We start from the raw sequence: 23,139 nt of genomic DNA, 5'->3' as shown, positions 1-23,139 counted from the left end.
GCAGATATCCAGTGGCCGAAGTTGTTTTCTACTTGGCAAGAACGCCCCAGAAAGAGGAAGGATGAGGCAACGAAAGCTTCATTTTAAAAAGGCCTTCTTATACGCACACTGTTATGTGCCTTTGAGATCTGAGAACAGCATTCACATTCCGGCTTTGGCACTAGCAATAGCCTCTACCTGATGCACCATATTTTATACCCAACTCGTCTGTGAAACACTTGGATGCACTTATACAAAAGAAGAAATGACTTTTGGGATGTGTGAGAGTTAAGAGGTCAGTAGAAAACAATATGGAAACTGAGTTATTCTGCTTTGAGCAGATGTGTTTGCTACAAATGAGTCAATTAGTTCAGCAATGGAAGGGGAGTAATGGACAGTGTATTTTTTTCAGTGTAGAAAACAGCTTTATTTAAGACTTGCAAGGTAATCTTTACAAATAAAACAGAGGTTACATTGAGAACTGTCTAGATAAACATAACATTCAAACAACAAAAGTCATAATCTCCTACTTCAATTTGATTCATAATGTGGTAAAAAAAGAAACACTCATACTCTGAGTAAATACTTACTTCAAAATGGACATTTGATAGTTAGGTTCAGATAAAACTTGCTAGTCCACACTGTTTGAGATATGAGGCATAAAGATCATGACATGTCTGAAATAAATGCGTTGTGACTCTTACAATTATACCTATACATGTAAGGACACTTCTGCATGAGGGCAAGAAACCTACATGGCTCAAATGCTTAGTGCTAACAAGTCTTCGTGCCATCAACAATCACAGGATGCTGCAGCGTGAAACGACAGGTGAACTATACACAAAAGAAAAGCACACAGTTTCAATAACCGAAAATTCAGACTGCTCAAATATTTTTACACATATGTCGAACTTCATAAATGCACACTGAAATTATGATATGACAAGCAATGACGCAAGCGAATAAGAATGATTGCTCTTCAGAAGCTCATGTGATTGCCAATGCCACAGATCAACACATTACTTGGCATTGTTCGCAATTGAAACTGACCATGATCTACACTGTAAATGATATGGATCTTGACAACATAATGCAGTGCAAATGGCCCTGTCCTTTCTTCTTGTCTTACGGCAACTTGTGCCAAACAAGACGGTGTGTATTACAGGCTGCTCTGGAGGCAAGTGACGGCACACTGTTAGACAAGCTCCGTCTAGAAACTGATATATCACTTTGTACATCTTATCGCAAGTGGCCACCTACAAATGAGAGTCACATTTACAAAGGCAACTCCACCGCAAGTAAATAGATGGCATACCCATGTAAACATACGTGGCACGTAATTGACATTGCAGCAAAACCTCATTAGTTCAATGCATGTTGGAAGAGAAAAAAAAAATATTCAAATTAAGCAGATATCTGAATTGTACAAAAAAGAAAGCTTTGGAGCAAAAGGCTCGAAACTTTGTTATGCAGGCGCACATAAGCATCGTCTAAATGGTTATGTTAAGCCGTTGGTATTGTGAGGATGCTTGGTTTGGTAGCCTACAGCACCCAGAATTTTGTTCCTGATCTGGATAGCACATATCCTTTCTTGGAAAGGCCACCAGTGCACTTGGTGAATGCTGCATGCTGTGCATAGCATGAGGAGCGCACTTTGGTATTTACATCATTCTTACCAATATTGGTCACACAATGGTTATTATTCTGGCCACTGTTTTAGTGTGGGCCACTGCATGACTTTAAGTATCTCCTTTCACAGCACCGGAAGCTTTTGTAGAGAAACACTGAGACACTCCTTGACCATTACACTTTGAAGCGGCAGCCTAAAAATTTTTCCCCGTCAGCTCAGATCAGCTCTTGTTGAAAACTGACAGCCCCTACAGATTTTCCCATTCTAGCTGTTAGGTTTTAAAAACATGCATGTACGTCAGAATTTTTTCTCTGCCCCTCTAGCCCTAGCGGTGCCCTATTAGTGGAGCCACCCTCACTATTACCATGATATTAAAAGATAAAGTCAGGGTATGCTGCTCCGGCACTCGCACCAAAACCTAGCACAGACAGACATCAGTATAGATCAGGTGTCAAGTTAAATCAAGTTAAATATGCGTGAGGAATGATGAGATTGCATGAATTATACAAGCTATCCGTACTATTGAATAACTCAGTATCGAACTATGGAGGTTTCACCGTATGTCCAGAAGACAAAATTAGGCACACTGCTGTACCTTCAGTTGGCACCCATTGAAAACATTCTTTTGTTGATGTAGTGCACACTGCTAATAATAACATGCCTTCATTATAGCTAGAATATTTAACAGCCTTAAGTAGCAACAAGTTACAAAAGAAAAATGCTACAATGCTTCATAGATATTTATAAATGCACAAAAATTTCAAGACACTAGAAAGACAATTGCTACATATGTGTGCCAACATACAGCCGCCAAGCACAGACAATGAGAATGCGTAAACAACACGCACAGGGATTGAACATTTAAATGGCATGGTAATATAAGACAAAGTGGCATTGCAAATAAGATAGTTAATTCCTTACAACCATTCTAAATTACAATTCTAAGACTGCAGCCTCAGTAAAGACAATAAAACTTGTCATAAGTATTAATACTGCTGGTAGTTATCGCTGTGTATTAGAGACAAGTAAGACGAATTTCAAGTAAGGACTTCTCTGCCACCTGGTCTGATAACTTTTACACAGGGGTGTCAATGTTATCTGCTAAATGCATGCCTTTGAGCTTGCAACCAACTGTTCGAAACTGCACAATTAATTGTACCTACCCAATAAGTGCTGGCGTTAGTGCATTTTGACACATAGTATATGAACAGATATGAACATTTAAAAGAAAGATATAAATAGACAAGAGCTTATTGTCAGAGCTAAAAAACAAGATACGCACACAAATACTCACAATATACGGTAATGATCACATAGTGTTACTAAGAAATACTGCCGATACTGTGAAAATTATTTGAACATCAAGCAGTAAGTTTTGTTGGTCTGCCTCTCGGCAGATAGATATGGTGCTAAAGCCAGAGTCTGAAATCAGGCAACATACACTGCTATACAATACACAAATAAAAGCTATGCTTGGCTACTGCACAAGGAGAGTGGCTTACACACAGCAAAGTTAGCATAAAAATATGCCATGACATTTCCGTTCCATTAGCAAGTTGATCCATCTATTAACAGCATTTGCTATCAACTGTGCCAACAACAGGCAACAATAGGCACACACACACGTCGCCACAGGAGGTAAGAAGAAAAGTTAAAAATTGAGTCCATAGGAGGAGTATCATGAGGTGCAGTTTTCCCCTGCGAGCAACAAGTGGGGGCCCGAGCTCTCGTTCAAACTGCAGACACGGCAGTAGGGACAGCGGTAGCGACGGCAACAGCAATGGTCCTTGTGGTGGCTTGGCGCTGCCCACTGTGACTTGTTGGGGCCCACTGCTAAGGCTGCTGCTGCTGCCTCCATTCATCAAGCACGATCGGGCTGCTTCTCTTGCGAGCTTCACGCGTGCCACAATTGATGCACAACCATGAAGGGCCAGAACGCTTCCCGACCACACAAAAGCACACAATAATGCACTTGAACATATAGTGGTGTCAATGGGGCACCTTTGGAAATAAAGACAGAACGCTGATGAAGTTGGTATTGTAGAGAATGTTTGGCACCAGTGAACAAATGAAAATGTCTGTTCTTAAAGAACTCTTAACTCGGTGAGTGCTCCGTTTCTATTTGCTAAGATTTTGCCCAATGAGACAGGATTCCATCAGACCTTCCATATCAAGGAGTGCCTTTGCCTTTGCCAAAGCAACAAACTTGGGCTACAAGCAGTGTTCCTCAACTTGTGCTCTTTTCACAAAAAAGCGAATGTGTGGTATTTGTAGTTTCTGGGTCAGTTGCAGTTGTAGGTAAATTAAATGCTGCAATGCTGCAGTTCCGTTCAGGGTCCAACAGCTGCTGCCCACTTCACTGCGGCTTTATGAAAGCTCGGCATCATGGTTCACAGCATAGTAATGACAAACAAAACAGTCACAAAAGAATTATGCATTATTGTGTGTTAGCTTCAATTAGCGTTACAACAAACAGAGTTGCTTCTTGATCACACTGCAAAGGCTGTCATCTACAAAACTCTGGCTATCGATAGATACCTTGATCTCTGCTTGGTGATGTGTCTGCTTCCGTTTCTTCCTTGATGACATCCTGTTCGTTGGCTGAAACCTGACGTGTTCTCCCAGGAGCTCCTTTCCTCTTTGAAGGAGAGTGCTTCAGTGCTGTGTGAAGAATGTGAGAGAAGAATGCGGGTATCATAAGAGAGAACACATGAATAAATAGAAGGTCTTTGCTAGTAAAAAGGAGAAGCAGCATGTAAAGAAAGAAAAAAAGAAAGAAAAAAAAGGAAAAAGAAAAAGCTGGCTAATTGAAGAATGGAGGTCCCAAGTGGAACCAATAGGAAGAGAAGCAGCGCAAACTTTCGTGCAGGCTTCTACACACTAGCAATGATTTTCCACAAAGCTTCGGATAAACTTCTGCCCCAGAGAAAGGGCTAAAAAACTAGAAAACGGAGCTCACAAGACGTGGTGGTTACGCAACTTCTTGGTCCACCAGCATGTAAAAGCAAAATAAGTCTTTTGAGACAAAACTCATCTACACACACTTGAAAAGTTAGCTTCAAGCATAACTGCACAATCAATTGTAGAAGACCACAGCGATTTACACAGCTGTCAACAACAGGTTTCCCAAGTCCCCATGCTCAGTACAACAGATCTCCTGCATGCAATACAATGCAGATGACACTAGAAAAGAAAAGGGGCGTGTATCGAACATAGTTTGCACACTTTGTTGTTCAGACTAGGTGAAATCAAAATTGTGACTTCCTAAACAGCCTGCTTTAAAAAACAAAATTAGGCTAAGCACTGAAATCTGCTTATGCCTGCCATCATTACAGTATTTGCCACAGTTCAGTGCTACCCATCTGTTTATCACTTTGTTTCAATGACAGCTAGCTTTTTGTCTGCTTCAACCAGCATTAAAGAGGCCCTACGGTGCAAATTATGCTTGTTTTTGTTCTGCATTTGTTTACTGTAGGACCTAATGTTCTTCAGCGGCAGTGAAAGCACCAAGATCAGGGCATTTAATATATTACCAGAGATAAGCTTATGTACTGACATCCCACACCAACGATTTTAGCAGCAGACGTGAGGTAGAAGGCATGTGAAACATACGTCTTATGTTCTTCATTCCGATTGGTTGCGCATTAAGGTTATACTACACAAGTCCACACAGTGCATATAGTCAAAACCTCATAAACAAAAGCATGTTTTACGCTTTCCATAGTTACAAAGAGGCCTCAGGTCTATGCACTATTTATAAATAAAAAGGTTAAACTGACACCAAAGGTGCATGGCCCAATGGCTTACACAAAGCATGTTCTTCACCTCATGTGGTGTTGGGCTCGTTGGTAATTTAGGCTCTTCCAAAAATTTGCCATTATGTGGGACGATACACAGCACCTTGCTTCTTTGCAGGATTTTATGGTTCAATTCTGTCAGATGAAAGATGCTCAAAGAGAGTTTTAGTCTGGCCTCAACCTTAGAGACACAGATGTGTAGAGCAGCACTGGTCATGCCATCTTGTGACACTGGCATCAACCAGAGCTCACAGAACTATAACTGTAAAGAATGTGTTCTACCCATTTGCTGGTGCAAAGGCATTGGCAACAGCAATCATTATCACACATTAGATTTATTTCCTTTTTCCCCCTTTCTGTGAACAACGATGGAACACTACTGCTTCTCGAGTGTTGTGGTGAAAGCGTCACAAGAAGTCACTAGTTGCACTGTGCTAACTTGCATGATGGACATGGCTACTGTCACTATAGCAATGTCATCAGCCAAAAAGTATGGATGTGGGTTGTGATAGAACGGCCATAGCGAGATGACAGCTTCAGCTATCTTAACGTAAGGCATGATTTGATTGGAAGTAACACGACTCCTCGCTAGGAGAGCAAAATGCGAAAGGGTATGCGCCTTCTTCTTTTTTTTTTTTTTCTGAGTCAATCTTTAAAGATTCATTTTGTGTTCACCTCAGGACCATACAAGAAACTCGTTGGGACACAACATGCTGATAAAATAACATCGCAGGGTCCCTTTTGAGACATGTGATAAGACAAAATCTTCAGTTGCTGCTAGAAAATTAAGAGAGAGAGAGAGAGAGAGAGAGAGAACAACTTTAGTAAATATGCCTGCAGAGTCGGTTAGGCTCCCTCCACGCAGGGAGGACAAGCTTTTACTGCGACGCGGCCACTACGTCAGTCTCGTGCATTGTGCTCCTTGAGGTCTTGGTTCCTCGCTACTTCCACGGATCCGAGAGGGCCGCCACCCCCTTCCTAGGGGTGCTGCCCCCCTTCTCCTCGGTTTTGCGAGGTCGCTGCCTCTCTAGAGCTGCCGCAGCAACTAGCAGCAACTAGCAGTAACAAGTCCTAGCAATTTTCTAGCAGTAACAAGTCGACCGAAGGGGCACTTCGGTCGACTTGTTAGATAAGGAGACTGCTTTTTTTGGATGTTTAAGATTTGGATGAGGTGGCGCCATTGTGCATGGGTTAAATAGGTGGGTGTTTCTTGAAAATCAAGTTAGTGAAGTTTGCACATTGTGGTGTCGTCTCCCTTCTGTCCTTGTCCGCTGGCGCTAAATATGCTTTCAAAGTCATAAAATAAGGTTCCCATTAATTTTCACAATGGAAAGCATGTTTATTGGCATTGAAGAATACCTGTTTGGAAAGCTTAGACTTTCCCCTATTTTTCAACATAAGCACCGTAGAGATCAATGCATTTTTGCATGTGGTGTACCATCTTCTTTATACCTGAATTGTGGAACTCTCTCGCCGCGCCGTTAAGGTAGCTTGAAACCTCTTCTTTCAGCTCCTCTCTGGTTCTGAAATGCGACTCACCCAGGTGGTTCTTCAATTCAGGGAAGAGATGGTAGGCCACTGGGGCTATGTCTGGGCCGTAGGGCGGATGTGTGACAGTATCCCATCCCAATTTGTTGATGAGATCGTTTGTTACACGGGCAATGTTTGGATGAGCGCTGTCCTCATGGAAACACACTCCCTTAGTGAGCATGCCTCTCGTGTTCTGAATCGAGTGGCGAAGGCTCTGCAAAATCTCAGAGTAGCAGTCCACATTGATTGTTGTACTGACAGGCATGAATTCGCACAGCAATAAACCCTTCCTGTCCCCAAGGACGCTTGCCATCACTTTGCCGGCAGACAGTGTTTGTTTGAATTTCCCCGGCTTCGGTGACTCTGGATGTTTCCATTGACGGGATTGTTGTTTCGTTTCCAGTGTCGTGTAGTAGACCAAGGTCTTGTCCCCAGCGACAACAGAGTCTGAGAATTCCTCGCCGTCGGTTTCATAGGCCTGAAGAAATTCGCGGGCTGCTTCAATGTGTTGCCGTTTGTGGTCTTCCATAAGCATTCTTGGGACCCAGCTTGCACAAACCTTGGCATACTCTAAATGGTCTGTCAAAATTTTGTCAACGCAGGTCTTGCCGACATAAGGGATCATCTTGCAGAGCTCCTGAACCATCACCCTTCGATCTTTCAGCATTGTTTCTTCCACTTTCGCAGTTGTTTCATCCGAAACCGATGGCAGTCCATAACGCTGTTCATCATGGATGTCTGTACGTCCGTTTTTGAATTCTCTGCATCATTTGCACACGTGTTGTATGCTCATGCACTTTTCTCCGTAGACTTCACATAGTTGGGAACGAATGTCTACCGGCGCAGTGTTTTTTGCATTAAAAAAAAAAAGAATCACAAAGCGTAATTCGCACTTGATGGGAGAAGTGAGTGGGAGCTCCATCTCTAACAGCTGCCAAGGCAAGACTGAGCATCGCAGACAGCTCTCTGGGGCTGGGACTGGGAGAGGGGGGACCAAGCTACACGCCAGTGACGCTGGAAGCCGTGTAACAGTGTTCCTCGCAAATGCAGCTTCTTGGGAACCTTATTTTACAGACAACCCTCGTATTAGGGGCCTCAATACAACTTCGTCAGTACGTATGTCAGGTAGCAAGTGCCACTTACAACATGTCTGCAATTGGTAAAAGGCATGAACTAAAATCGTTTAAGCACTCTTTTCTAGTACAGTAAAACCTTGTTAAACCATACACGCTTAAACAGTAGTTTCGTTTTAAAAGTAGTAAAGTCAAATCCCCGACTTAGCAGCCATTGAACATAATGTGTTTTGTATCCTCATAAACCGTACCAGCTTACTGCATACGTATTGGTTAGCACATAGTGTTTCCACTTTTCGTTGCGCAAACACGGCGGTGCGTTGTCTCCATCGGGCAGCCCGGCAGAACAACAGGCCTCAGAGATTGGAAAAACCGCCTCCAAGCGCACTGTGTGCTCGTGCGTGAAGCCACATCAACATCATTTTGGCGGCGTGCCAGAGAGCGTTGTGGCGTCGAGCAAGTAAGGACTTGCGTCATGTCGAAGCTCAGATAAAAAAAGACGCTGGATGCTCAGCATAGAAGAAAAATGAGACATCGTTCGTGCTATCGAACGTGACATGAAGAAGTCGGCGCTGGCACGCGACAGGGTTCTGCTGTTGACTACAGTGTGCGGCATTTGGAAGGCAAATTTGCTTGGCAGCACTGCTGTGACCACGAAGAGATGTCGGCTATGAGGTTAGACTTTTCGCCATCGTTGCCTCTGATGTTGCCAAACTGTCGGCTAGCAACAGTGATGAGGACAACACAGAAAACGACAGCACAGGCGATTCAGGCCAGACAGTGGCAGAGGCTGCGTGTTACATCAGCCTCGTGAATGTAATTGTTGCGACTAGAACAGCACCCCGCAATGTAAAAGGCACCTTGCGACTTTTGCAGCGCTACCGCGTGTGCATGGAGAATACGTAATGCCAACAAGGGAATCTGCCATGTGAGTGTTTGCCGAGAAGAGGGGGGCTGGCTGAAAAGCTGCCTCGCAGCTTCAGTAAATTTGAGGCCGCTCTCGCCACTGCTAGGCCGCCGTAGCATCAAATGAAAATAACACTTTTGTAGCGCGAAGTGAATAAATACTGCATGTTCTTTCCCCTTTCATTGCACTCTCTCCGAGTTCCGTTTTTGACATGTAAGTGGTCGATCTCACGCTATTTCGGTTAAACAGTACTACCATTTAGTATGTACTTTTTTCGAGCTCCGGCCAACTACGGTTTAACGAGGTTTCACTGCACAAAATAAAGATAGCAAGCCACATGAAACGCTGCCAATGAGAATGAATGACATGGAAGAGTAACAATGCAGTGCTTCCAAGTCAGGAGTATCCCCTTCTGACAACAATAGAAACAGAGGTTAAAAACTGGTGCCCCAACCACGCCATGTCAGATATTCAAGCTGATGTGCTGCCAGTGGTGTTGCATGCCAACAGCTGCTTATCACTTGACCCTCTACGCTATATCATTCTACTTGGTGATCTTTGGTAAATAGCAGAACTGGTATTTCGCTTTTGTGTGATCATGCCTCGTCAAGGAACAAAAATAGTTTAGTGTTGTTTTGCTAGATGCCCTTGACTTTCAGCCCCTTTAAGCTTAATGTGTTAACTGCAATGGGGTGCCCAAGTTTAACTACAGTATTCTGCAGTTTTGGTTCGTCCTTTTCGTTTTTCTTCCTTTTGGAACCTCTTTTCACTTGAAAGCTGCAAATCTGGTAAAATAATCAGCATTAACAAGACACTGTCGCGTTCATAGCTTGAGTTCTTTATTGCATTGTTACAGGATAGTGTTGCAATAACACGACACTGCATATCTAAAGGGGCCCTGAACCACCTCTCGAACTAGGTGAAGAAACCCATTCTGCAGATAGCATATGCAACTGTCAACATCACAGCCAAAATTTTGCACTTGTGGGGCTCAGAAGTGAAGTGCGTCGTCACCTTTTCACAAAGACCCTCTTTTCAACAGAATTCTTCTCCTCACACTTTTCGGGGCTGCTATATTCCGTCATATAGCATAGTCCTATACACGGCTGCTACTGGCCAATAGCTGACATCAATCAAGAAACGTCAGTCGACTATCGTATGATCACTCGGCTGTGCTCACCCATGTAGGAAAGTTTGGCCAGGCTGCTTATCGGGGTGTTGTAGCTGTCGCTAATTTAGATTAGCCTGGAACACACAATTAGCCTCGAACTACGTGAAACTTAAGCCCAGACAACACGTACGCTATACCTGCTGTACCTTGAGATGAATGTGGTGGCTAGTATCTACAAGAGGCGTGCATCAGTGTGCGCTCGCTCCTGGCCACTCCTGACTAGATGTGCTTCGAAATGACCTTCGCATTGAATGCTCCAAAGTGCGCAATCTAGATTCGCCTACTATCCATGCAGGACAAAGCCGGTCCACACCCCGTAGCACAGCCAGGCTGAAGCACGCGAGCGTGCACTCCAGCCCTGCTGCGCACTGACAGCTGCGCGTAGCTGCATATGGCTGCATCTATTGCGCAGCGTAAGTACCGCGGCCACCGTAGGGTGTCGTGATGAGCCCACTCACTGTAAAGCTGTAACGTCGTAGGCAGGGGATCGTCACTTTATTGCCACTGGTGCTCCTCCCTTCCGAAGGAGCGGAGGGCATTGGGGATGAATGAGAAAGGTAAATACCGCACTCAAAGTATTCACTCTTGAACTAGGTCTTTTTGAGAAATTATTTCCGTAATATATTCCTCGGAGATACCACACTTGTTCAAAAGTGCTTTTGAGGCTTCAAAGCAATGTGCTCCAGGCCTCCTTAAAATGTGAAATATCCTGATTCGATGAAAACAAGCTTGATTTTAAACTCATCCTCACTTTCGTGCCCTTCAGAAATAACCTCACCTCCTCTTCCTTGTCCCATTATAACTTCACTTCGCAATAAAGTGCAACCAACACTCGTGAACTCAGGCACACAAAAAATTTATACAGACCTGCGATAACTTTCAACAAACTGTACATCGGATAGCAAATAAGACCTGTTTCTCATGTTTTTTCCACAGCAATTTCACTTGTCTCTAATCCCTTATTTATAAAAACCATAGGAGTGATGGCATGGTGTAGTTTAAGTGCCTTTCTGCTGCAGTATAGTTTATGTGTCATCTTACATGCAGCATAGTCGTATCTACTGTGAAAATCACAACCCAAAAGGACAGGCATGAGCCTCCGAGATCTTTGGCATAGAGCAACGTGCTGCATTGGAAGTTTCAGAGGCAATGTCACAAGCTCGCTACCTCAATTTGCATGACACCTTACAAGCTGTGGGATTAACTTCATGTTAAAATGTTCATAGTGTATGTGGCAGAGCCACGGTTGATATCTTGGCCGAGGAGGGATCTCCTACTGCGTGTGACTGATATGTGGATAGTGTTGTCCTTATGCTAAAGGAAAGTAATGCAGCATAAAAATATTTTCTCTGAAAAAGGCAGGATGATTTGACATTTGTTTATGAATGGCAGCTGCACTACTGGACCATGGCAATCAATCCCTGCTCTTTTTCCAAAGCCTTATGAGTAACTAAATGCCAAGACCCCTGTTTATGATTTTCAGTCAGCACCAGTTTCTTACATATACAATTAGTTTAGTGTGCAAAAGGTAACTGCAATGCCCCAGAAGTATAAAATTAATGGCTTCATGAAAACAATACATAGCACTGAGGCTCTTGAAGTTGCAAATGTTCTAGTTAATGCCAAAGAATGAGCACTTTTCTGGTATGTAATACTATGCCTTTGGATGCGCAGCATGCAAAGATCAAGTGCCACATTCTTTAACTACTGTTGAATACTTACAGAAGTAATAGCCTTCAATAAGAGCCCTTAATATTCAATTGCAGTAAGGTTGCGCATCCACTGCTATTATGTAAATGAGGTACTACCAGAACAGAAAACAAACCAGTCTGCCACTGTCAACTTACTGCACACTTTGCAAGTTACTAAATTATAAACAGCTGCCCTACGACATGCAGCCACTCCACTCCACACAGAAGTCAATGTGGTAGCAGTTCACTGAAGCCCCCTTTTCAGCAACTAAATGCACCAAACATCGACCAACAGGGCAATGGTTAACTGCTGCCATTATTTTGGCAACAAACCAGCCAAGCACACGAAAAAAAAAAAAAAAAAAAGAGTAAAGGAGCCTGTTATCATAGATAGGAAACTACACAGACACAAAGCAGAGCTATTAATGAAAGCTCAAAGCAGAAAGCATTGCAAGCACTGCTAACACCAAGCAGTTCTATGCAGGCAAGTGACGGCTACTGCGAAAGCAATTGGCACCGAAAACACAACCTGCGTGCCTTCGCATACAAGGCTCAAGGCAGGATGCAAAGCTCACATCCCGAGACGAGAGAGAGAAACCTACTGGGCCTAACAAAAGCGATTGGCGTTGACAAGAGAGAGCAAGAGCGAAGTGCAAATTGCTAGTGCTAGAACAAGACCTTGCTCGGCTGTGCTTGGCAAGGTGGTACTAACTAATCAGTTCCTGACACAGGCAAAGCCCCAGCAGCAAGCAAAGGCGTAAGCATAAGAAAAGGGAACAGGGAAAAGGGGTGTAAGTAAAAAAATCTGGTGAAGCCTACCTAAGACACTAGACACCAGGGCTCTAAATTTGCGATGAGGGCCCTTGATTTCAGGGAGATCCACTAGTTTCGAGGATTTCGGAGAAAAGAAACAGGAGGCAATGTGGAGGAGGAGGAGGAGGAGGAAAAAGCCAAGTGGGAGAACGAGTGTGAGGCGGATGCAAGATGAGAGAGAGAGAGAGAGGGGAAAGAAAAAAAAAGAGGATTTCAATTTAAGATGGTCGCAAAGCAGTGACAGTGACAACAACGAGTATACAAACACTGTGACCACAGGTCACAACATTGACGACACAGCATTGCACGTACGGACAACTAAAAAGCACACACTTCTTGCAGCAGGCCTATCCACCTGCTGCTATCTGAGGCTAAATGGTGCAACTGTAAGCAAGGACTCATGGCATAGGCTTACAAAGCTTTTGTGCAAGTTAGCTTAGACCTCATGAGAAAGATAGTGGTGAATTGCATATTTCTCAAAACAGTTAATTTCACATAGCCCATGCCAACTTGCATTTTGTGTGCATTGCTCGTAGCTAATTTCCTGTCTTCCTTTGCTGAATTGTGCAGCATGTATCATTCAATCTTTCGAGTGCACTCAAATAGCTAGTCAGTTAACATATTAACTGTTCTCCTGCAAGTGCACAACAAAGGACATGAAACTAATTTTTTCTGTCTTGCATTAAGCATGTGAGTAAGTGGCACAATTTTAATAGCTGCACTCGCAATTTATGACACTAACTAAAATTTTGGCAGCCACTAAGTATCACCGACTGTGAAGAACAAAGAAGCTTTGCTGTACCATTTGCTTCAACTTTTCAAGTATGTTATTTTTACTGGAGGTCTTCTTTGTCAGCTTACCATAGCAATGGATCAGTCAGCTTATGTGACAAAGGTACACACAGAAGCTAGACACCCAAGGTTTTTTTTTTTAAAAAAGAAAGGGTACATGTATCTGTGCAAGTAGGAGTAGATGCGGTAATTTTAAAGATTTGTTGCGGATTTTTTATGAAGAAGACAGAACAGGTGCAAGTTACATGATTCTTATTAGCACCTTTGCACTTATTAGCATATTATACAAATTATGGAAGTGTTCACAAAACGGTGTGATATTCACAAAGACTGAACAACCAATTCAATATCCTTCTACTTGACCAGCCTTCCAATTAAATAGCTGCTATACAAAATTTCCAATATTAATTTTCTTCTTTTTGTAGTTTTCCAATGATTGAAGTGTATTGACATGGGGATCATCCAACAAGCCACTCTGTAACAAACAGGTGTTATTTCACTGTCGAAGTTTTGATCACATTCCTAAGATAGCTATTCACATACGCCTGGCTCTCAACAGAACAAACTAGTTTTCAAATAAAGTTACGCAGCAAGTATGCTACCATGGCAAATTATATTTATGTCAACGTTTAGTATTTAACAACGGCAAAACAACTGCTCGTCCAGAAGGTTATTCTCACCAGACCTTTCCAAGCGCATATGCCAGCTTGTGTAGTATAGGCAAATCTTGCCACAACATTAGCTGGGTTTCAAAAATTATTTGTGTTAGCTGCACAGATACATGTATGCATTCACTTTGTATGTAGGTTCTGCGAGGTTGCAGGGAGACATTTATTATGACATTCATGAAGGAGACACTTCAGTAACAAGAAAAAAAAAAGAAACAATGCATCAAAATAAGATTGCTGCACCAGTGCTCCTTCATTATGCAGGAAATGGGCAAGGCGTCGTTAACACCAGCAGAGTAGTATATGACGAATCTACTGACACCTAAACTCTGATGGGGCTAAATAATTAAATCCCAAAGATGCAAGGCACTAAATTCCAGCACCTATGTAAGTTGAACCAGTTATTTAGGACATCACAATTTTACTAAATACCTCCAGTTCAAATGTTACCTTAGTGTGCTTTAAAGTGAAAACTCTATGACCACTGTAACAATGGCAACTTTTACCTCAAATGAGTAAAGGCTAAGCTTTATAAAATGTGTCCTTTGTGTTTTCCCAAAACATGCTTATGAGTGGTGTTTTAATGTAATGGTGGCAGCATAGCTGTTTATAGTATGATTACTGGAGGGAAGCTTGTAGCTCCGATTGATCATTCACTGAAGGAGTTGTGGTTAGTACATAGATTCTTTCTATGATTAGGCATGGATTCACCGAGAAAGCACATTTACACTTTATGTATTGTTATTTGCTACTCAACTGTGTTGGGAAACAGTCAAGTAATGCTTCAAATACAATATTATTTCCTTTCATTGAATAATTTCTAGTGAATCAATAAACCATGAGATTTCAGAGCATGTGTGCTGTCAAATCTAGACATAGTTTGTTAATAACACGCATCATGCATACAGTCGAACCCACTTATAACAATATTCAAGTGCCACGAAAATTCCATTGTTATAACCGATATTTGTTATAACCAGGTTGCATAGAAAAAAAGCGGGATGGCTGAGCTGTTCTGAGAAAACTATAATGGCGGGGAGGCCAGTGCCCCTCCCTAACACCTTCATCCATCAGGCTGCTGATCGTGTTGACTCGTTTAGCTCTGCTCCCTGCATGCTCAGATCGCTTGTAATAAGCCATGGCTGTCGGTGTACAAGAATAGCACTGCTGTAACAACTGCAAAGATGGGTCACAGTGGGCAAGTGACATGCAAGCTCCACCGAGGCATTGCTTTGGTAGCCCCAAAAGGGACCTTTTAAGTAATGCGAGAAGGTTGCCACGGCAGCCTCTCAGCTTGAGAAATCCAGAAGAAATGCTGGGGCGAGAGCACCACAAGCATCTAACCACATGCTTTTTACTGGCTTGCGTGAGAAAACAGCATGCCTGTCAGCCTTGCTTGCTTTCCCGACATACTTCTCCAAAGCACCCAGGTGCTACACATGGTGCAGCGGAAGGTCCCCTGTGACAATGAAGTCCCGGAGGGACTCAATCGTCAGCAGGGCCTCCTGCGAGGACAACATTGAGGCAGCCTGCCCTACCACATCATCGCTGCTGTCGACATTGTCACTGTCACTGCCGCTATCCGATGCAAGAACGTCCACAATGATAGCCTCATCAGTTAGAAGTCCTGACATTTATAATGTGTGGTCAGCATGTAGAAATTAAATTGAGTACTGAAGCAACCTAGTCAACTGCAGACCGAAGTTCAGACATCACTTCAATGATGGGAGCTTTGCAGGCTTCGTATAAGTCACTGCTGCCTTGGACAAAACACGCTTTCCTAACGCAGTTCTGTACTGTAGAAGCACTTACTTTGGGCAGTGCACCAAAGATAAAAAGGATAAACTGCACAGAGATCAATAGAATGATCTTCCAGTTTGGTTGCTCCCTGCTTGTCTGCATGGCTATGTCTATCAACAAGACTAACTTGTCCAAAACATGTCGACGATAAATGACCTTAAAATTGGCGATCACGCTGGCGTCCATGGGCTGCAAGCCTACCGTCGTATTTGGCGGCAGGAACAAAACTTCCAGCTTTGAGAGCTTAGGCATGGAGCGGTGGGCACTACAATTAACTAGGATTAGTGCCACCTTCCTCTTAGATCACTTGATATGTTGATCAAACTCCAAGAGTCACTCATGAAAAAGTTCTCATGTCATTCACACCTTGCAGTTGTGATAATAGTGTACCAGTACTCCGACAGCACCGCAGAAGCAGGAAGGATTACTTATCGCTCCTGCCCATGTTGACGCACAAGAACACAGCGAGGCACAGCTTGATGTCTTTGCCGCCCTTAAATGCGTCTTCTTTGAGTGCATGCACTTTGGACAGCAGCTCTCTGGAAGGACAGTCCTGCTTCGTCGCTATTACAAATATGGGTGTCAATGTAGCTGTTGAGGACGCGGGGGAGTCTTCTCCGCCCACTTATGCTTCGCCTCCACTTCAAGCAAAGCTCCCTCGCTGGTGATGGCTTTTTAAACGATGCTGTGCCTCTCTTTGGATTGCTATACCCAGCCGCCATCTGGCTAGAAGTCCACAGTGTTGGTGAGTAGGGCAAACTGCTTTGCCTTTGTGGCCAGAATTGGCTCGCTAATGAGCAAGTTCATGGCGTGGGCACCGAGAAACCACCTCTTCCACCTCCTTATCGGCACTTTGTCGAGCATGCGCAGATCAGCCATTTTCTGTTTCGGCAGTAAGTCCAATGAGGCATAGAAACCAAGTGGCCACGGACGACTTCGATGCCACCAACTAAGACGATCACGAGCGTTTAATCTGCGCAGAATGAGGAGCAGTGCTGCCAGCGCAGTTGGTGCAGTCAATTCATGTCCGGAGGGGTGGAAGGGTGACGGGAAAGAGGCTCGTGAGGCTGGTGACGCGGAGAAGGCTGGAAAACAGGTTCTATTGTATGAGCACCCAGTGGCTGTTAGGGTGGCGGGCGAGGGTGCAGCAGCACAATTTCTTTTCTTTTTCTTTTCAAGGATTTTGCATTACATTAACTTTCAGCACAGACACCCTGCAGTCAGACTTCATCGTCATAACTGATAATGTGGCGTGGGGGCATTGTAGTAAGAGGGTTATTTCACTATAAAAAAACAAACAAAAGTTGATGGTGCCGCAGCTCCTCACTGTTATTACCGATACATATTGTTAAAACCAGTATTGTCATGAGTGGGTTTGACTGTAGTACCTTTTACAGTCTAAACAATTACTCTTGTTTGCAATGCTCTGTAGACTACTTAATGCTAGAAATCAGAGGTTAAATAAAGTTTATTAATATCCATGTGCTGCCAACCACTCCCATGCTAACTGAAAGGCCATACTGGTCTTGTATGTCAGCCACTTATGCTGCAGTTTCTTCTAGTATTTTTGGCATAAAATTCTACCGGTACGCAACTTTTTTTTTTGTGCTAAAAGAAAAACTAATTTCCCTGTGATGCTGAGTCAACAGCGCTTAACTTTAATGATATTCTAAGCTTCATTGCCTGATGGGGGCTACCACACACTTTTGTATGGGCAGCTGATGTACCATTAAACGAGGGCAGCGTATTGCTCTTGCCCCTCTTCCTGCATACCTGCACTTAGGCACGCTCAAGTGGTGGCCATGATAGCAAATGCCTGGAAGGGAAGGAGCTGCTAGAAATTCTAGAACCATTTAACATTAAGAGAAACATAATGACAAGTATGAAAAACTTTTGATGGAACCTGACAGTGCCCTTTGGAAAAAGCAAATGCTAAGTTCAGCTAGGGTGTACTTAGCAGTTTCTCAATCTCACAGTTCAACATGCTGAAGCTGATTCTCTTCAGTAGAGACCCTTGAAATTCCTTACACAATGTTTTTTTGGGGGGAAAAGAAAAAGGAACAAACCAAACTTGTATCCACTAAGAATTTTTCATTGCATTTCTGACTGAGCATGGTTGCCTGAGCCAGCGGGTTTCAGCAGCAAATCATGGTTTTGTGAAATAATGAAAATAATGATTGCAGCTAGTTATCAGGGTAACAGAACTTAAACCAATGAAAGTGTAAAACTACAGAATGTGCTTTTCCACACCTTATATGAACAAGTAAGCAGGAAAGAAGAATAAAATAGTGGCGAAGAATTTAGATACATAGAACAGCAAAAGATGTGGTTAATCAAACAAAGGGCATACTTGTTGCAGCTACTTTTAATTTTTTTAATAGGTAACACATTTAATGTGCCTGGAACTTAAATCAGAATCATAAGTGCTTGTCTTCGCTAAAAAGCTTTAGCAAACAGAAGAAAAGTTGTTGGTGCCCATTAGGGCAGTGACATTGTCAAAAGCCTAAAGAAAAAAAATAAGTACACTGTTACATGGGGTAAAAAAATACCAATAATTTTTAGGCATTCACCAAGTCACCACCATGGCCACCGCATGCGAGTGCATGGTGCAGTTAAGCACAGAGTGCAACAAGATTGGCATTTTCCCACACCACTCAGAAGGGGGCAGCACACACCAACACATCCACAGTGGGCACAATGGGGAAAAGAGGCATACATTTTGGGAGGACAAATACGTGGCAGGACGGAAATAATGGGGAAACAAAAAAGGTGGTATAGTGTGGCTGGCTAGTAGGTAATGCAAAACATCTGCATCTTTGCTTCTGGCCCACTCTTGTTGCGTGCGGTCACAATTACGCTCGGTTGCATTGGAGAGAACACACTACAAGAATGACAGTTCCAGCAGTTGATACCAGTGGTACACGTCCCTTGAGAAATAGTGAATGTGTTAATAAACAACAAGTTCGATTTCAACATGCAAGAATGTGGAGTGGATGAAGCTGGTTTGGTTAAAAATGATGGCAATGCTTAATGCTTAGGACTTATGAGAATGAGGAAGCTTGCAATGTTAGACCAAGCGGCACTCCCCAGTTGGGTGTAGTAGCAAGTATGTTAGTTAAAGGAAAGCAGAGAGTTACACAGAGTAACAGCAGAGTCTAAACACAATGTAGTTAGAATGATGTACGTAATCTGCCACTACCTCAGCATCAACTGCTTTTATAGTGCTAGAGAGCTTCTAAGTGAAAACTGTAAACAAAGTGACACTCCAACGTGCAATTTTCTTTGCAATGCTTTCTTTCAATGCTTGTTTCAGCCTGCAATAATGCTACAAATGCTGTAGAACTAAATGTGAAAAGTGCGTAAAAACCACATCATCATCATCATCATCATCATCACCATCATCATCATCATCATCATCATCATCATCATCATCATCATCATCATCATCATCATCATCATCAGCACCACCACCACCACCACCACCACCACCACCACCATCAGCCTGGTTACGCCCACTGCAGGGGAAAGGCCTCTCCCATACTTCTCCAACTACCCCGGTCATGTGCTAATTCTGGCCATGCTGTCCCTGAAAACTTCTTAATCTCATCCGCCCACCTAACTTTCTGCCGCCCTCTGCTACGCTTCCCTTCCCTTGGAATCCATTCCGTAACCCTTAATGACCATCGGTTATCTTCCCTCCTCATTACGTGTCCTGCCCATGCCCATTTCTTTTTCTTGATTTCAACTAAGATATCATTAACTCGTGTTTGTTCCCTCACCCAATCTGCCCTTTTCTTATCCTTTAACGTTACACCCATCATTCTTCTTTCCATAGCTCGTTGCGTCGTCCTCAATTTAAGTAGAACCCTTTTCATAAGCCTCCAGGTTTCTGCCCCATACCTGAGTACTGGTAAAACACAGCTGTTATAAACTTTTCTCTTGAGGGATAATGGCAATCTGCTGTTCATGATCTGAGAATGCCTGCCAAACGCAACCCAGCCCATTCTTATTCTTCTGATTATTTCAGTCTCATGATCCGGATCCACGGTCACTACCTGTCCTAAGTAAATGTATTCTCTTACCACTTCCAGTGCCTCGCTACCTATCATAAACTGCTGTTCTCTTCCGAGATTGTTAAACATTACTTTAGTTTTCTGCAGATTAATTTTTAGACCCACCCTTCGGCTTTGCCTTTCCAGGTCAGTGAGCATGTATTGCAGTTGGTCCCCTGAGTTACTAAGCAAGGTGATATCATCAGCGAATCGCAAGTTACTAAGGGATTCTCCATTAACTCTTATCCCCAATTCTTCCCAATCCAGGTCTCTGAATACCTCTGTAAACACGCTGTGAATAGCATTGCAGAGATCGTGTCTCCCTGCCTGACGCCTTTCTTTATTAGGATTTTGTTGCTTTCTTTATGGAGGACTACGGTAGCTGTGGAGCTGCTATAGATATCTTTCAGTATTTTTACATATGGCTCGTCTACACCCTGATTCCGCAATGCCTCCACGACCGCTGAGGTTTCAACTGAATCAAACGCTTTCTCGTAATCAATGAAAGCTATATATAAAGGTTGGTTATATTCCGCACATTTTTCGATCACCTGATTGATAGTGTGAATATGGTCTATTGTTAAGTAGCCTTTACGGAATCCTGCCTGGTCCTTTGGTTGACGGAAGTCTAAGGTGTTCCTGATTCTATTTGCAATTACCTTAGTAAATACTTTGTAGGCAACAGACAGTAAGCTGATCGGTCTATAATTTTTCAAGTCTTTGGCGTCCCCTTTATTATGAATTAGGATTATGTTAGCGTTTTTCCAAGATTCCGGTACGCTCGAAGTCATGAGGCATTGTGTATACAGGGTGGCCAGTTTCTCTAGAACAATCTGCCCACCATCCTTCAACAAATCTGCTGTTACCTGATCCTTCCCGGCTGCCTTGCCCCTTTGCATAGCTCCCCAAGGCTTTCTTTACTTCTTCCGGCGTTATCTGTGGGATTTTGAATTCCTCTAGACTATTCTCTCTTCCATTATCATCGTGGGTGCTACTGGTACTGTATAAATCTCTATAGAACTCCTCAGCCACTTGAACTATCTCATCCATATTATTGCCGGCTTTGTCCCTTAACGCATACATCTGATTCTTGCCAATTTCTAGTTTCTTCTTCACTGCTTTTAGGCTTCCTCCCTTCCTGAGAGCATGTTCAATTCTATCCATATTATACTTCCTTATGTCAGCTGTCTTACGCTTGTTGATTAACTTCGAAAGTTCTGCCAGTTCTATTCTAGCTGTAGGGTTAGAGGCTTTCATACATTGGCGTTTCTTGATCAGATCTTTCGTCTCCTGCGGTAGCTTACTGGTATCCCGTCTAACGGAGTTACCACCAATTTCTATTGCACACTCCTTAATGATGCCCACAAGACTGTCGTTCATTGCTTAAACACTAAGGTCTTCTTCCTGAGTTAAAGCCGAATACCAGTTCTGTAGCTTTATCTGGAATTCGTCTATTTTCCCTCTTACTGCTAACTCATTTATCGGCTTCTTAAGTACCAGTTTCTTCCGTTCCCTCCTCAGGTCTAGGCTAATTCGAGCTCTTACCATCCTATGGTCACTGCAGCGCACTTTGCTGAGCATGTCCACATCTTGGATGATACCAGGGTTAGCGCAGAGTATGAAGTCTACTTCATTTCTAGTCTTGCCGTTCGGGCTCCTCCATATCCACTTTCGGCTATCCCTCTTGTGGAACCACAACCTGATCCCCATGACCTGATCTAACCACTCATACGAACAGCCCATTCTCAACGAGTTTCCGATATATTCCAACAGGCCTCATCAGGCAGTGCAGCTATCTTTCTGACGAATTATCTGACAGATAAAAATGGTTTTAACATCTCAAATCTTTACCGTGTCCTATAAGTGATTACAGTTTTGACAGTTTGGGTGAGTTTGAAGCATGCCACAGTTCTTAGGGTAAGCCAGGTCACGCATAAACCTTAATCAGAATGCAAGTTTCATAACAGTTCATAATGTTATAACTTTTCATTGCCACTGTATATGCCTCAGCCATCTCATTACCTGCAACATATTTGTCAAGAGGACTTCACTCTTGAAGCCCACCAGAGCACAATTTATGTGTGCAGGTGTGTAAACAAAGAAAAAAAAAAGAATCAGTCAGTTTATCTGCAAGAAAGATGTCAGTGCCTGATTTGTGACAACCTGACAGCCTAATATCGTTAATTTACAACTAAGTTGTGGGGTCGTTGAGCATAGCGGTCAAAGGAAACATTAGACCACAGCCGTCCTGTAACTACAACAAAGAAAAGAAAAAGGAATCCCGAAAGGCAGCCCACGAATGATGAAGGACAAATTAAGCAATATAAAGGCTGAGCATCTTTCAGAATGCAGACAAAAGAGCCAACATGAACTGTCCAGAAATATAGACTCAAAGGTGGCAAAGCTTAATTTATTGACGATGTAGTTTTCTAGTTAACAAATCGTGGCACAGAGTTCACCCTTCCTAATTAACTAGGCTGAAGAGCGGTGATTGGATGACGAGTTGGGAGACAATGAACTATGAGTGGGGAATAGGCATGCATTGAAATATAACGCTACTTATATAAAAATTTTGGCAAACTATCCTCAACAGTCATGCCAGTCGTCAAGACCTATTTCAATACCAATACATTTCAGCAATTTCTACATTCTGAAATTTACATTGGTGGGTCATTTTTTGACATTTTCATAAAAAGTAAAGGAAAAATGCCAAAAAAAAAAAAAAAGAAGCATAGGTTACCTTTTATGGGTGGGCAACCTCAGGATTTTACTCAATTACAGCACTGTTTAAATGCACCCCACCTTTTCTGTTAGTATGCGAAAGTATTCATGGTGATTTTAGGTTAGAACTTCTGATACCTCTCACTCCATTTCTTTTTTTTTTTTTTGCATTATGTAAACAAATACACAATGCACTGTTGTCAGTGCACTGTACACTGTCAAGGTGTTGAAGACCACACAATTAAAATTAACAAGGAGGCTACACAGCATGTAGTCGTTAGTCAAATACAATGGACGCATGAAATGTGGCTAAATACATGCTGAGAGAGCAATCAGTACTGACAGTGCCTACTATTGAGCAATAGGCTTGCACCATTACCATACAAACAGCAACGACTGCCTTTCTTGCAATTTTACTGCAGCAATTCCGATGAAAATTTTGCTTACAAATAAGCATCCCACTGCTGAAGGCATTTGTAGCTAACCTGCAACTAAAGCAGCTGGAAATCATAATT

General features: G+C 42.9%; 1 protein-coding gene across 6 annotated transcripts in view; it reads right to left on the bottom strand.

Moving 5' to 3' along the window:
• The window catches only part of LOC142583037 (uncharacterized), a 158,713-nt gene that overhangs the window by 82,667 nt on the left and 52,907 nt on the right, over positions 1 to 23,139 (bottom strand). For 5 of the 6 annotated variants that reach the window (XM_075693288.1, XM_075693293.1, XM_075693290.1 and 2 more), the window contains exons 13-14: positions 12,598 to 12,660; positions 4,148 to 4,270 (exon numbers count right to left, since the gene is read on the bottom strand). In XM_075693288.1, coding sequence (XP_075549403.1) covers positions 4,148 to 4,270; positions 12,598 to 12,660 — 186 coding nt within the window. The remainder of the gene's footprint in view (positions 1 to 4,147; positions 4,271 to 12,597; positions 12,661 to 23,139) is intronic. The other variant, XM_075693291.1, reaches the window with a different exon arrangement.

This window comes from Dermacentor variabilis, chromosome 5 (genome assembly GCF_050947875.1).
Source record: "Dermacentor variabilis isolate Ectoservices chromosome 5, ASM5094787v1, whole genome shotgun sequence".
NCBI lineage: Eukaryota > Metazoa > Arthropoda > Arachnida > Ixodida > Ixodidae > Dermacentor > Dermacentor variabilis.
The sequence above is the reverse complement of the archived record's forward strand: the minus strand, read 5'-3'. Positions and strand labels throughout refer to the sequence as shown.